This window comes from Leopardus geoffroyi, chromosome B3 (assembly GCF_018350155.1).
Source record: "Leopardus geoffroyi isolate Oge1 chromosome B3, O.geoffroyi_Oge1_pat1.0, whole genome shotgun sequence".
Taxonomy (NCBI): domain Eukaryota; kingdom Metazoa; phylum Chordata; class Mammalia; order Carnivora; family Felidae; genus Leopardus; species Leopardus geoffroyi.
The window spans coordinates 113,669,059-113,681,728 of NC_059337.1; the positions used below are offsets into that span (position 1 = coordinate 113,669,059).

The 12,670-nt window shown below is 43.1% G+C and overlaps 1 protein-coding gene across 3 annotated transcripts in view; it reads left to right on the forward strand.

Moving 5' to 3' along the window:
* Positions 1–10,261: 10,261 nt before the first annotated feature.
* The window catches only part of ARG2 (arginase 2), a 30,615-nt gene continuing 28,206 nt past the window's right edge, over positions 10,262–12,670 (forward strand). Inside the window, exons 1-2 of one of the 3 annotated variants that reach the window (XM_045451365.1) lie at positions 10,262–10,495; positions 11,385–11,457. In XM_045451365.1, the coding sequence (XP_045307321.1) occupies positions 10,385–10,495; positions 11,385–11,457 (184 nt within the window). In that variant the 5' untranslated portion in view covers positions 10,262–10,384. Of the gene's footprint in view, positions 10,496–10,643; positions 10,761–11,384; positions 11,458–12,670 lie in introns of those variants that run through there. The other 2 variants (XM_045451364.1, XM_045451366.1) reach the window with 2 other exon arrangements.

Here is a 12,670-nt window from a genome sequence, read left to right on the forward strand (position 1 = left end):
TTTTATGCAATTTGACACCTCAGTAGAAATTGAAACCTCTGTATAGTATTTGCCATTTGGTTAGATGCCACCTGGGACAAGAAAGAAAGAAAGAAAGAAAGAAAGAAAGAAAGAAAGGAAGGAAGAAAGAAAGAAAGAAAGAAAGAAAGAAAGAAAAAAAAGAAAGGAAGGAAGGAAGGAAGGGAGAAAGAAAGAAAGAAAGGAAAGAAAAGCTTTAAAAAGAAAAACAGCAAGGAGTGATTGTTTTAGCTCTAAATGTTGGACTTCACAATATTCATTAGCCTCATCAGCAAGGAAGGGCAGCTGACAAAAAGAACTTTGACTTAGCAATTGGCAAGTTCCTCTGAGAAAGTTTAACATCTTTTTGCAGGACCACAACTAATACCCTAATGAATTGCGAAAGCAGAGAAAGGAAGCTTGAGAAATCTGGACTCTGTATTTGTCAAGATAGGCTGCTCTTTTTTTTTTTTTTTAAATTTTTTAATGATTTATTTATTTTTGAGAGAGAGAGAGAGAGAACACAAGCGGAGGAGGGGCAGCTCCATGCAGGGCTCAAACCCACGAACGCGACCTGAGCCGAAATCAAGAGTCAGCCTCAGACACTTAACTGACTGAGCCACCCAGACGCCCCCAACCTGTCCATTTTTAATAAGATATGTTTATTATTTTCCCAACATCAAATTAAAATTATATAAAAGAAAATACATCCATAATCCTGCCACCTAAACAAGTAAATCTTCATTTTCCCAACCATTTAGATCCTCTTGTTTTAATGTTTATATTGTTGAAAAGATGATATAATACAAAACGTTTTTGAATGAAATAAAAATATTACACACAATCCTAATAGCCTTTCAGTGTTACATGTTGCTCTCTCATTCCATCTCTTAGTTATTACACTTTTAAAAATTATTGTAGTCCTAGTGTGAACATAAGTGTGTACTGGTAAAATATAAACCGGCATATTTAAGATTTTAAGTTTGAGCAAAAATCCACTTGAATAAGGCAATGTCAAAAGGGAAGTAGTTAGGAGCTCTCCACTTGGTGGGAGGTAGGGGCAAGACTTTTATAGAGAAGAGGTAGAAGGAAAGCAGGGAATTATGTGATTGGCTATAGCTTAAGGCGGCCTTGTTGTCTGTGATTAGTTGTGCCTAGGTTTGGATTTCTTAACCTTGAGGCATTGACAGGTTTAGGCTTTGGTTTGCTTAGGTAGGCAGCTAACCTATTAGAAACACCCTGATGGCTCCTTTGTTTAATTAATTTAACAGTAATTAAAAATTAATGTTTGGCAAACATTTTCCATATTTCTACAGATTTTGAAGTTTTTTAAATTTATTTTTGAGAGAAAGAGAGAGGGGGGAGGGGCTGAGAGAGAGAGGGACAGAGGATCCAAAGTGGGCTCTGTGCTGACAGCAGAGCCCAATGTGGGGCCCGAACTCACAAACCACAAGATCATGACCTGCGTCAAAGCCACACAAAGTGCCCCTTTCTACAGATTTTTTTAAAATAAATACCATTTAAAATAGTTACATAGCATTCCATCATGTTATTCTACTATAATTTATTTATTATCACACTGTTGTTTTCCTATCCGCTGAAAATGGCGAGTAATTATTTCAAGTAAGGCAGAACAACAGTAGAAAAAATAGGCATATAAAAAGAAGCCTATTGAAACAGATAAAGCAGAAAGTAGAATTTGTTTTATTTTGCTTTTCATAGAGTCATATCCCCATCTTGTGGCATTCTAAGATAGTAACGCTTAATATTTTCAAGTCGAGGAACACCTGGCTTTTATGTGGAAGGCTTCTCTCCCCTTTAAACACCAAGACAACTTGTGTCGTTGTACACTAAAGGTTTTTTAAGTGGAATAAAACAAGCTTGTGGGAAAGCTTAGTTAAAACAGTGATCTAGTGGGGCGCCTGGGTGGCTCAGTCGGTTAAGCGTCCGACTTCGGCTCAGGTCATGATCTCACGGTTCGTGGGTTCGAGCCCCATGTCGGGCTCTGTGCTGACAGCTCGGAGCCTGGAGCCTGCTTCGGATTCTGTGTCTCCCTCTCTCTCTGCTCCTCCCCTACTCACGCTCTGTGTCTCTCTCTCAAGAATAAATAAACACTAAAAAAAAAAATTAAAATAAAATAAAACAGTGATCTAGTTTGATAGGTGTAGGTTTGACAAACAGGTTTGATCAGACCACTACAGTCTCAACTCAATTTCATGTGGTCAATAGCAACAACTTCTTTAAGTGGTTTCGATCAAGCCACAACTGTGTAGCCTAGGTAATAAGTTACCCTCAGGCGAAATGTTTCTGAAGATTGAAAAGGAAAGGTGAATAGACCTTGGGTGAAGAAAGCCTTGCTATTCAAAGTGTAGTAAGTAGACCAGCAGCATTGGCATCACCTAGGAGCTCATTTGAAATGCAGCTTCTTGGTTCTCACCCCAGACTTACAGAGACAGAATCTGAGTTTTAACAAGATCCTCAGGTGATTTGCTTGCACATTAAGAAGCACTGGGGCGCCTGCGTGGCTCAGTCGGTTAAGTATCCAACTTTGGCTCAGGTCATGATCTCACGGTTTGTCGGTTTGAGCCCCACATTGAATCGGACTCTGTGCCTGCTTTGGATTCTGTGTCTCTGTCTCTCTCTGCCCCTTGCCTGCTTGTGCTCTGTCTCTCTCTCAAAAATAAATAAACATTAAAAAAAAAGTTGAGAAGCACTGAAAGATATAACACTTAATACTGGATTCTCTAACCTGTGTATTAGAAGCACCTGAAGAGTTTTTAAAAACTCTACTACTTGGGTCCATCCCAGATAATTGAATAAAAATGGGTGGGGGGCCAGGAGGGTATGGGCATGAGCATTTTTTGGAAGCTGCCTAGTTTATTTTTAACGGCTGCCAGGGTTGAGTAGTGTTGGGAGGAAATCTTTTCCTCTACCATCTCAGATTCATGTAGTTGAATGTGAGTTACCTGCAAATTATCTGAACAATAGATGTATTACCCAGAGAAAGGAGAATTGTTCAGTAACGGGTAACTAGATAGCCAGAGATAAAGTTATAACTAACACCTAAAAAAGGGGGATTAGGGCTTCATACTTAAAATTGTGGAAAGTTCTGTTGGGCTTTTTGAAGCTAATGAGCAGCTGAATTCACACTTTTTATGATGGTCAGTCTTTTCCAATCAGGAGATTCCCTCATTGGGGTAAGATATAGGGAAACATGGCAGCTGTATTTGGGAGGCTCTGCTTACATTTCTTGCTTTATTTTTTATTTCTTTAGCTGCTGATCAGATATTTTCTGTTTCAAGTAATTTTCATACTACTTTGGTAGACTATTAACCCCTTCAGAACTATTACTCCAATTCCATAATGTTCTTCCTCATCCAGGTTTAACACCTCTCCCTTTTCTGGTTCCATCCCTAATTTGTAGCTAAGTGCGATTTACTGTACCAGCACAGTACTTTTTTTTTTTTTTAATGTTTATTTATTTTTGACAGAGAGAGATAGAGCATGAGCGGGGGAGGGGCAGAGAGAGCAAAACACAGAATCTGAAGCAGGCTCAGGCTCTGAGCTGTCAGCACAGAACCCGACGTGGGGCTCGAACTCACAGACTGTGAGATCATGAACTGAGCCGAAGTCAGACACTCAACCGACTGAGCCACCCAGGTGCCCCACCAGCAGAGTACTTTTAACATCTATTCCTTATCCCCCTGACTGTACTAATTAACCCAGTTCTCATACATACCCTCAACCACATCATCTTATTTTAATTTTTTCACATGCATTAGTGCCTATAATTCTCTCTCTCCAGGAGAAGTTGGACTCTTTATCACTGTATCCCTAGCTCCTAGAATATTGCCTGACAAGTGGGCTCGCAAATATTTATTGGTTCTCTCCTTCTACTTTCATCGCTCAAGTTCATGCCTCTTAGCTGATATCAGTATTCTCACGATTCCCCACACACCCACCAGATTCTTCCTGGAAAATCCTTAAGGCTCAGCTTGAATGCTAATTCCATGAAATCTTCTGTTCCCATATAAGAATGGGAATTACATCCTTGGAATTTTCCTAGCATAAAGAGATAGGACTTCTTTGAAAAGACACTTTCATGTGCCATTTAATATCCAGGCATTCAATAAAAAATTATTGAACACCTCTTGTGTCAGGAACTGTGTTAAATGACAGTGAGTAAGACACCATTCCTGCTCTCACAGGAGCTGCTTCCAAGGAGAAAGTCCTTTATTTATTTTTAAATGCTTATTTATTTCGGGGGTGCCTGGGTGGCTCAGTCAGTTGAAAGTCTGACTTCGGCTCAGGTCACGATCTCGCAGTCTGTGGGTTTGAGCCCCACATTGGGCTCTGTGCTAACAGCTTGGAGCCTGCTTCAGATTCTGTGTCTCCCTCTCTCTCTGCTCCTCCCCTGCTCACACTCTGTCTCTCTCTCTTTCTCAAAAATAAAAAAACTTAAACATTAAAAATATATATATATATTTTAAAAATAAATGTTTATTTTTGAGAGAAACAGAGCGAGCAGGGGAGGGGCACAGAGAGAGGGGGACAGAGGATCTGAAGTGGGATCTGCACTGACAGCAGTGATCCCGATGTGGGGCTCCATCCCATGAACCATGAGATCATGACCTGAGCCATGCATGCACCACCTCGGTTACCGTATCTTAAATGGAGATAATAGTGTCTATGTCATTGCCTTGTGAGGAGAATTAAATAATACTTGTAAAGCATATAATAACACATATAAAGCATATAATAATCATTCAGCAGACTCAGCAGATACTGTTATTATGTCTAATTCAACTTAAGAGGTCTGGAAAGGCTTCTTCAAAGAAGGGACTTTGACACCGAAACCTTAAGGATGACAAGAAATTAAGTGAAGGAAAGGAGGAAGGGAGAGGGGAGAAAGGGAAACTGTGCCTTATAGGGTTAATGAGGTTAAAATTGTCGCTGGGAAGACAACCCCCTCCCACTTCTTCACAGGAATGTTAACCTTATCTTTTAGAGGCAAACAATAGCAAGAGCTTGCTAGCCTAGACCGGTTTGAGATTGGCCACTGACTCACACCACAGTAGATGGACCATAGAGTACCTGACAGTTTCCTCTACTTCATTATACTGTTAACATCTCAGCCCAAGGAGGAGCACAAGCTTCATTAACATGGGATACAAGTATAGGCATGTCTTCTAAATATGCTGTGCAGCCTTATGCCCACCTTTACACGCGATGGCAAAACTCCCCTTTCCGAATATGCATCCTAACCCTAAATAAAAGAAACCCATTCACCTCCACTCAGGGGTCCTGGCCTTGAAAGTTATTCCCCAGGATCTCATTTGCCACAAATAAAGTTTCCTCCACCTCCTGCAGTCTCTGTAACTCACCAAGGAGAGAACTCAGGGTAGTTTGGTTACAAAATGTCCCAAACAGAAGAATAGTCGGGTAGAGGCTTAAGAATGGAACCTGAAGAAAGAACAAAGTGTTCAGGTGTCCTTTGTAGCCTTGGCCTTCCACTGGTGCCAAGACAGATTTCACACTAAGTTTCATTTATACCTTGATGGTGGCCATATGGCTGCTTTTGTGTCCCTGTCACTGATCAAGGCTCATACTGAAAACCCCTCTGTCTTGTGGCGATGGTGGGGGTGTGCGAGGAGTATGTAAGGGGCTCGGGTGGCTGCCTCCACACCGGGCTGTGGGGTGTGCAGTCAATTAAACCAGGCACTTACAGTTACATCCCTTCCTTTATTCCTCTCTATTCAGCCTTTCTATGAACCTGGGAGTCCCCACTGGGTGGTAGACAGACTCTATATTTTACCCCCATAGAATGTAGCCTCTGCTTTGTTGCCTTAACTGTATCTTAGGGTTATTATGTTAATTCTCCCAGCCCCCAGATAGAAGAGCAAAGCAAGAAAGAAGGAACCACATTTTCCCAACTCCCTAATGCAGATTCAGAACATTTAACCCCCTGCTTTTGTGTAAAAAATTCTTCCTCTGAAGTTCATGCTCTTCATGGCTGCCTCTGAGATCTGTTCTCTGCCTGTCATTCTGACTCAACACCTACACCCCCCTTTGCTCTGCACATTTGGGCTACACAGGCATTCTTGCTCTTCTTCTGACCCACAAGCATGTTTCAACTTTATGGCTTTGGATCTTTCTGTTCCTGTAAGCCTAGAAGGCTCTACTTCCTTGAGAGTAGTTGTTATTACCAGAGAGAACTTGTTATGACCAGCTCCTTCTCACCATTTAGGTGTCTGGCTGAAATGTCAGTTTGGAGAGGCCTTCCCTGATACCCCTTGCTAAAACATGACCTCCTGTCCCATTACCTTGTTTTATTTTCTCCATAGCATTTACTACTATGTGAGATTATTTAACTGCTTGACTGGTTTCCCCACTAGAATGTAAGCACTGGGAGTCATGAGCTATTATCTGTCTTCATCTCTATGCACAGTACATAGAACAATGCTTTGCACACACTAAGTGCTCAGTAAAGTGTTCAATAAATGAATGAATGAATGAATGAATGAATGAATAAATTTTTTAAATGAAAGAGAGCCTCTAAATTTTAGAGTCTAAAGGTGTGGTTGGAAACTTAACAGAAACCCATGGGGGAGGGGAAGGAAAAAAAAAAAAAAAAGAGGTTAGAGGGGGAGAGAGCCAAAGCATAAGACACTCTTAAAAACTGAGAACAAATTGAGGGTTGATGAGGGGTGGGAGGAAGGAGAGGGTGGGTGATGGGTATTGAGGAGGGCACCTTTTGGGATGAGCACTGGGTGTTGTATGGAAACCAATTTGACAATAAATTTCATATATTGAAAAAAAAAGTAGCCAATAAAGATCAGGATGCCTCTATTAAAAAAATAAAAAATAAAAAAAATAAAGGTGTGGTTGGTGAGCTCAACTCAGCTCTTTAGCATGTAAAAGTAGAAGTCTGGAACGAAATCTTCGGGGACTTCCACTCCATTTTTTTAAAGCTTATTTTTATTTATTTTGAGAGAGATAGAGAACAAGTGGGGCAGGGGCAGAGAGAGAGAGAGAGAGAGAGAGAGGGAGAGAGAGAATCCCAAGCAGGCTCTATGCTGTCAGTGCAGAGCCCTGTATCAAACTCAAACTCATGGACTGTGAGATCATAACCTGAGCCCAAGTCAAGAGTCAGACGCTGAGCCACCCAGACACCCCTAATTTTTTTTTTTTTAGAGAGAGAGAGCATGAAAGTGAGTGAGGGGCAGAGAGAGAGAAAGAGAGGATCCCACAAGGGAGAAGAGAGAGAGAGAGAGAGAAGCAGGGCTCAGCTGAGGCTCATATTTTACCAGAAGCGGGGCTCAAGTTCACTGACATGGGACTAAAACTCATGAACTGTGAGATCATGACCTGAGCCAAAGTCAGATACTTAAGGACTGAACCACCCAGATGCCCCTGGGGACTTCCATTCCATTCCATATCAGAGCCATAGACCAAGGTTCATGAGTAAGGATTTCGTAAGAATCTGGAAGGTTTATTATTTGCCAAACTCCTGCTATGTGCCAAGCACTGTATTCAGGAAGGGATGAAGTAATGAGCAGAGAGGGTTATGGTCCCTGCCTTTGAGAATTTTGTTTAGACTTTTCTGAGTTTCCTTGGATTTTCAGTAAACAATGGTATGCTGGAGACTGCTTTTAGCCACCTGCAGACCCTATCGCTAAATTTTCAAGAATGTCTGAGCAAGTTGTTAAATGCTATTATTAAAAAATCAAATTATATAAACTTACAAGTAAATTATATTAGGAACAAAGATAACATACATTCAAAACTTGTCATTGCCTAATTATTTTACTATATCTTGCCATTATTTATGCTCTTGACGTTATTTATGTTGATCATATTTGTATGGTGGAAATACTGTATGATGAGCACCTTTTCCCAACTCCATCATCAGTGACATCACAATGATAGCTTGGGAGTATACACACCATGGAAATCAGCAAACACCATAATCAGGTCTTCCCTACTCACCACCCTGTCCCCTACCCCACTCCCCCCACACGCTCTGCTAGCAGCCTATTAAGGATAGAGTGTGTGTTGGCAGGCGCTGAAATAAAGAGGCAGAGTATCTATGTTCTCCAATAAAGGAAGGAGAAAGGCAGCACAACTTGTTTTGGGTCTCAGGAAGAAGGGTCCTAGACCTATGGTATAACAGTACAAGTTTTAAAGTAAATTTCTAGGGGTGCCTGGGTGGTTAAGTGTCAGCGCAGGTCATGATCTTGCGGGCTGTGAGTATGAGCCCCACGATGGGCTCTGTGCTGACAGTTCAGAGCGTGGAGCCTGCTTTGAATTCTGTGTTTCCCTCTCTGCCCCTTCCCCACTCATGCTCTGTCTCTCTCTCTCTCTCTCTCTCAAAAATAAACATTAAAAAATATAAAGTAAATTTCTAAAACTTAGCTCATTCTTCTATGACTTTTATAACTTTAGGATATTACCTTTAATAACTTATTTTGAAAATAAATGCATGTTTTAAAAATAAAAGCAGACCAGTTATTTTTCAGGGTTTTAAAAATGAGTCATAAAATATTTCAGATATATAGAAGTAATAATCATTAGAATTTTAAAGGGTAATAGTAATATGACAATCTACTGTTCACTCTCCTGGGGCATAATAATGTGGAACTGGTAATTCACCTCTGACTAAACTGTAGGTAATGGAAAACCAGTGAAAAAACATGCAGGATTAATGTAGTACTTTAGAAAGGTCAATCTGGTGACCCACAGTAAGTATTTAAGAAATAGCCTTCACAGGAGTCCAGGAGAGCCTGAAGTGAACTGTGCCAGTATTAATTTCAGAAAACATAGTCAAGGAGAAGAAACTGGATGTGGTGAAGGGCAAGAAAAAGGTACCAAGATAATTCCAAGGATCTGAACAAATGTGATAGTATCAGTGACTGTGAATCTCTGACTACACCCTTACTGCTCCCTACAGCCCCTGACCCTGGAGAGACTGAAAATTTAGGTTGCTGGTGCTCCACCCCCAGAGTTACTGAGTTTGTAAATTTAGGGGCAGAACCTAATGATTTCCACTTGACATGTATGCGAAGGTTGATGCTGCCAGCCCAGCGACCACACTTTCAGCACTACTACCTTACGGTTATATCCTGCTTATTTTGCTAAAGCTTCAGACATGTCTTTGTTAAACCAGCAGGGGGAGACAGGTATAAAATGTATCTTCTAAAAATAAACTGCCTTATAATACTAAAGCTCCTTGGAGTTATGTTGCCATGGAGACTTCTTAAATATTTTGGAAAGCAGCATGTAAGTTGATACCAGGTGAGATAATTTTCTGTTGTTTGTGTAAAAATGTATTTTGGTAGGACTAACGTGCAAATTTCGGCAAGCCCTAATGCCACGGTTAAGAACTTAGAATCTGGAGTCACACAGCTCTGGCACTTACAAGCTATGTGACTTTGGGAAAGTGATCTGATGTTGTATTCTCGTCTTTAAAATAGTCCCTTATTTATGGAATTGTTAGTAGGCCAAATGTTCTTGGAACTTTAGTTGGTTATTAAAATATTATTAAAACTCTGAGTAGTTACTTTCAGTTCTTTAACCTCCCCCAAATTTAGAAATAATCTAGATATATTGTTTGGTGTTTAATAACCAGTGCTCCCGTTATTCAGGTAAAGAATTGAAAACACCTGGAACGTAATTGTTTTGTATAATCCTAACCTCCCCATCCAAAATACCTAGGAGAGTGAATTTTTATTAACATGCCTGACCCAGAGAGCTCTAGTCTATATTTGATTTCCTAACCTTCAACGCCCAAAGATGGGTAAGTTTGTTTTTTGGACCCAGAGTTGAGATGGAACAGAGGAGATGGATGGTAGCTTTGTTTTGGCAGAGCACTCAAGTGGGGTCAGACCAGCCCAGCCAGACCCAGACCAGGCAGCCCTTCCCTAGAGTTGGCATCTGCGCGACACGCATTTGTGTGAAGAGAGTCCCGATCTGCGAGCTTTCGAATTGGTTCCTGTGTTTAGCAAGTTCGCTAACTTCGAGGGTGCTGGCCGCTTCCCGCCAAGGAACACACCTGCCCGTGACCGCGCTCTTATTGGCCAGACACCGACACAAACCTCATGGCGTCAGCTGTAGGGGCTCGTCCCTGGAGGGAGAGTCCCAGCCAGGGCTGGATGACGTCATCAAAGGCGTGTCTAGGCCCTGAGGAACAGTGGGCGGGGTCTGTGGGAAGGTGTGAGGGGGGCTGTTAGGGGGCGTGGGGGCGTGGCCGGGCGGTGGTAACGTCACGGGGCGGGGCGGTGCAACTGGCGCCCGGGTAGGTAAGCCCGGCGCCTGGCGGCTGCGCTCACTTAAGACGGCTAGCCGCACGAAGTAGCTTCTAGGTCATCTGTGTCCCGCGCTGCCGGTCATGTCCCTGAGAAGCAGCCTCTCGCGTCTCCTCCGGACGCGAGTGCATTCCGTCCTGAAGAAGTCGGTTCACTCGGTGGCTGTGATCGGAGCCCCGTTCTCACAGGGACAGGTGAGAACCGGGACCTGGCACCGTGGGGCAGAACCTAGAGAAAGCGGGGGTGGGGTGAGGGACGGGGAGGCGAGGAGAAGATGGGGAGAGACGGAGGGGCACGAGGTGGTGGGTTCCCGCTATTGGGCACCGGGAGAACACGTGGGGTTTTCCCTGGTAGAAGATGGGGAGGGAGGAAGGAGATGGAGGGCATCCTGTTTGCGCTGCGGGCGGGGGCCGCGGGCTGGCGGGTTTCTGCGGCCTCCCCTGGAGGAGCGAGAAAGTGGTGGGACCCGCTTGGGGTGTTGGAGGGGAGGGGAGGAGGGACAGGATTTCATGGAGGGGCTGGAGGGGGAGAAATCGGCCAGAATAGCCGGTGGAAAATCGAGGGAGAAGAGGTTGAAGAGAGCGACCGAGGATTTAAGGCTTCAGGGTCTATTCTCAGAAAGCGTTCACTGGCGGGGAAATTGGCGCTGCCGGCTCTAGCGGCGGGAGGCCGGGAGGGGCTGTTTTGATCAATGAAGGAAACCTGCGGTCGTGGAGAGCTCACCGCTCTAGAAGTCCGGGCTCAGGCCTTTGCCAGCCACACTCACACACCCCCCGGCCGCTGGATCCTGACCTGGCTCAGCCCCTTCCCCTGTCTTGGCCTCTGCTTGTTCTTCCCACAGCCTGGGGCTTGGAAGGTTGATGGGATTCCAGTAATAGTTGTTTTCCCCTCTTTCCCTGCAAGTGTTTGAAATGAGCAGTCCTCAGGTGAAAATAAAATGAAGGGCTAATGCTGTCACAGGTTTTCAGAGGGATCTGTTGGGAACTAAGTATAGAATTAGCAAATTTCTGTATTTTTGTGAAATAAAGTGGTCTTATTTCCAATCCTCTGACCTCAGATCTAAATGTGTAATTTGTGTGACAGAAAAGAAAAGGAGTGGAACGTGGTCCTGCTGCCATCCGAGAAGCTGGCTTGATGAAAAGACTCTCCAGTTTAGGTAAGTAGCTGGATTTGAGATGTCTGTGATGGCCGGTAACGGACCAGTTCAGTCTCCTCTTATATCCAGGGACTGCCGAGTATCCGCTGTGTTCTTGGGAAGCATCTCTCATCCTCCCTTGGATTCCATCTGCAGTTCAGGATCTATCCGGGAGTCTTCAGGCAGTCTTGTTGCAATAAAGAGAGTAACTGTGTGTGGAAGGCAAGGAGGTGGAGTGACCCAGGACCTGGAGCAAGCTTAGTGGCTACCAAGCAGTGCTAAGAATGCTCGCTCCAGCTTTAACCGCTCAGCTTTTCCCCCTCAAATTCTAGTTCTCTTAACTCTGTCATGAGGCGCTTCTGATTCATCAGTCTAGCCAGTTTCCTCTCTCCATGTCATTTGTTTCCTCCCCAGGATGAATAGCCTTATATTACTGTAAGCAGAGCCTTAGATCAGTATTTCTCAAACTTTTCCCTGATTATGAAAATCACTTGGGTTACTTGTTTTGTTGTTTGTTTGTTTTTATTTTTGAGCGAGAGAGAAACAGAGATTGGGTTACTTGTTAAAAATACAGGGTCCTAGGCTCCTCCATGGAATAGTCTGGTTTATTGGCTCTGTGGTGGGACCCAGACATGTGCATTTTCACAAGTGCCTAGGTAATCCACAGTAAAGTTGCAGTTGTGTGATTAGGATAGTACTCTAAACTTATTGAAGCTGACCCACAGATAAATGCTATTTATATAGTAATAGAGAACACTTCTTTTGGTAAGAAGGCACCAAATTCCAACTTGAATGGGAGGAATGTTCTTCCTTTTATTTTACCTCGCTGCTTTTTAAGGTCATTTCCTCCATTCACATTAGGACCATTCACAGATCTTTTCTGAAGCTGTAAATGCAAAACGCATGGCAACAGGGAGCTGTAGGTCTTGAAGATAATCATGTGGAATCTAGGTGAACTACAACTCCTTTCCCTACTCTTGCTTTGAAATCTCCTGAAGTCACCAAAATCACCTTGAGTTGAGGTGTACTTCATATACCTCTGGCTACGTCTAGATATGGTGTCTTTGGTTGAATACTCAAAACTCTTCTCTGTTAAATAATTAAAGTTCCTTCAATAGGGTCTCTTAATCATTTTTTAAAAAAGTTTATTTATTTTGAGAGAATGAGAGAAAGCGCTAGTGAGCATATATGCGTGCCCTCCAGGAAGGGGCAGAGAGAGAGGGAGGGAGGGAGA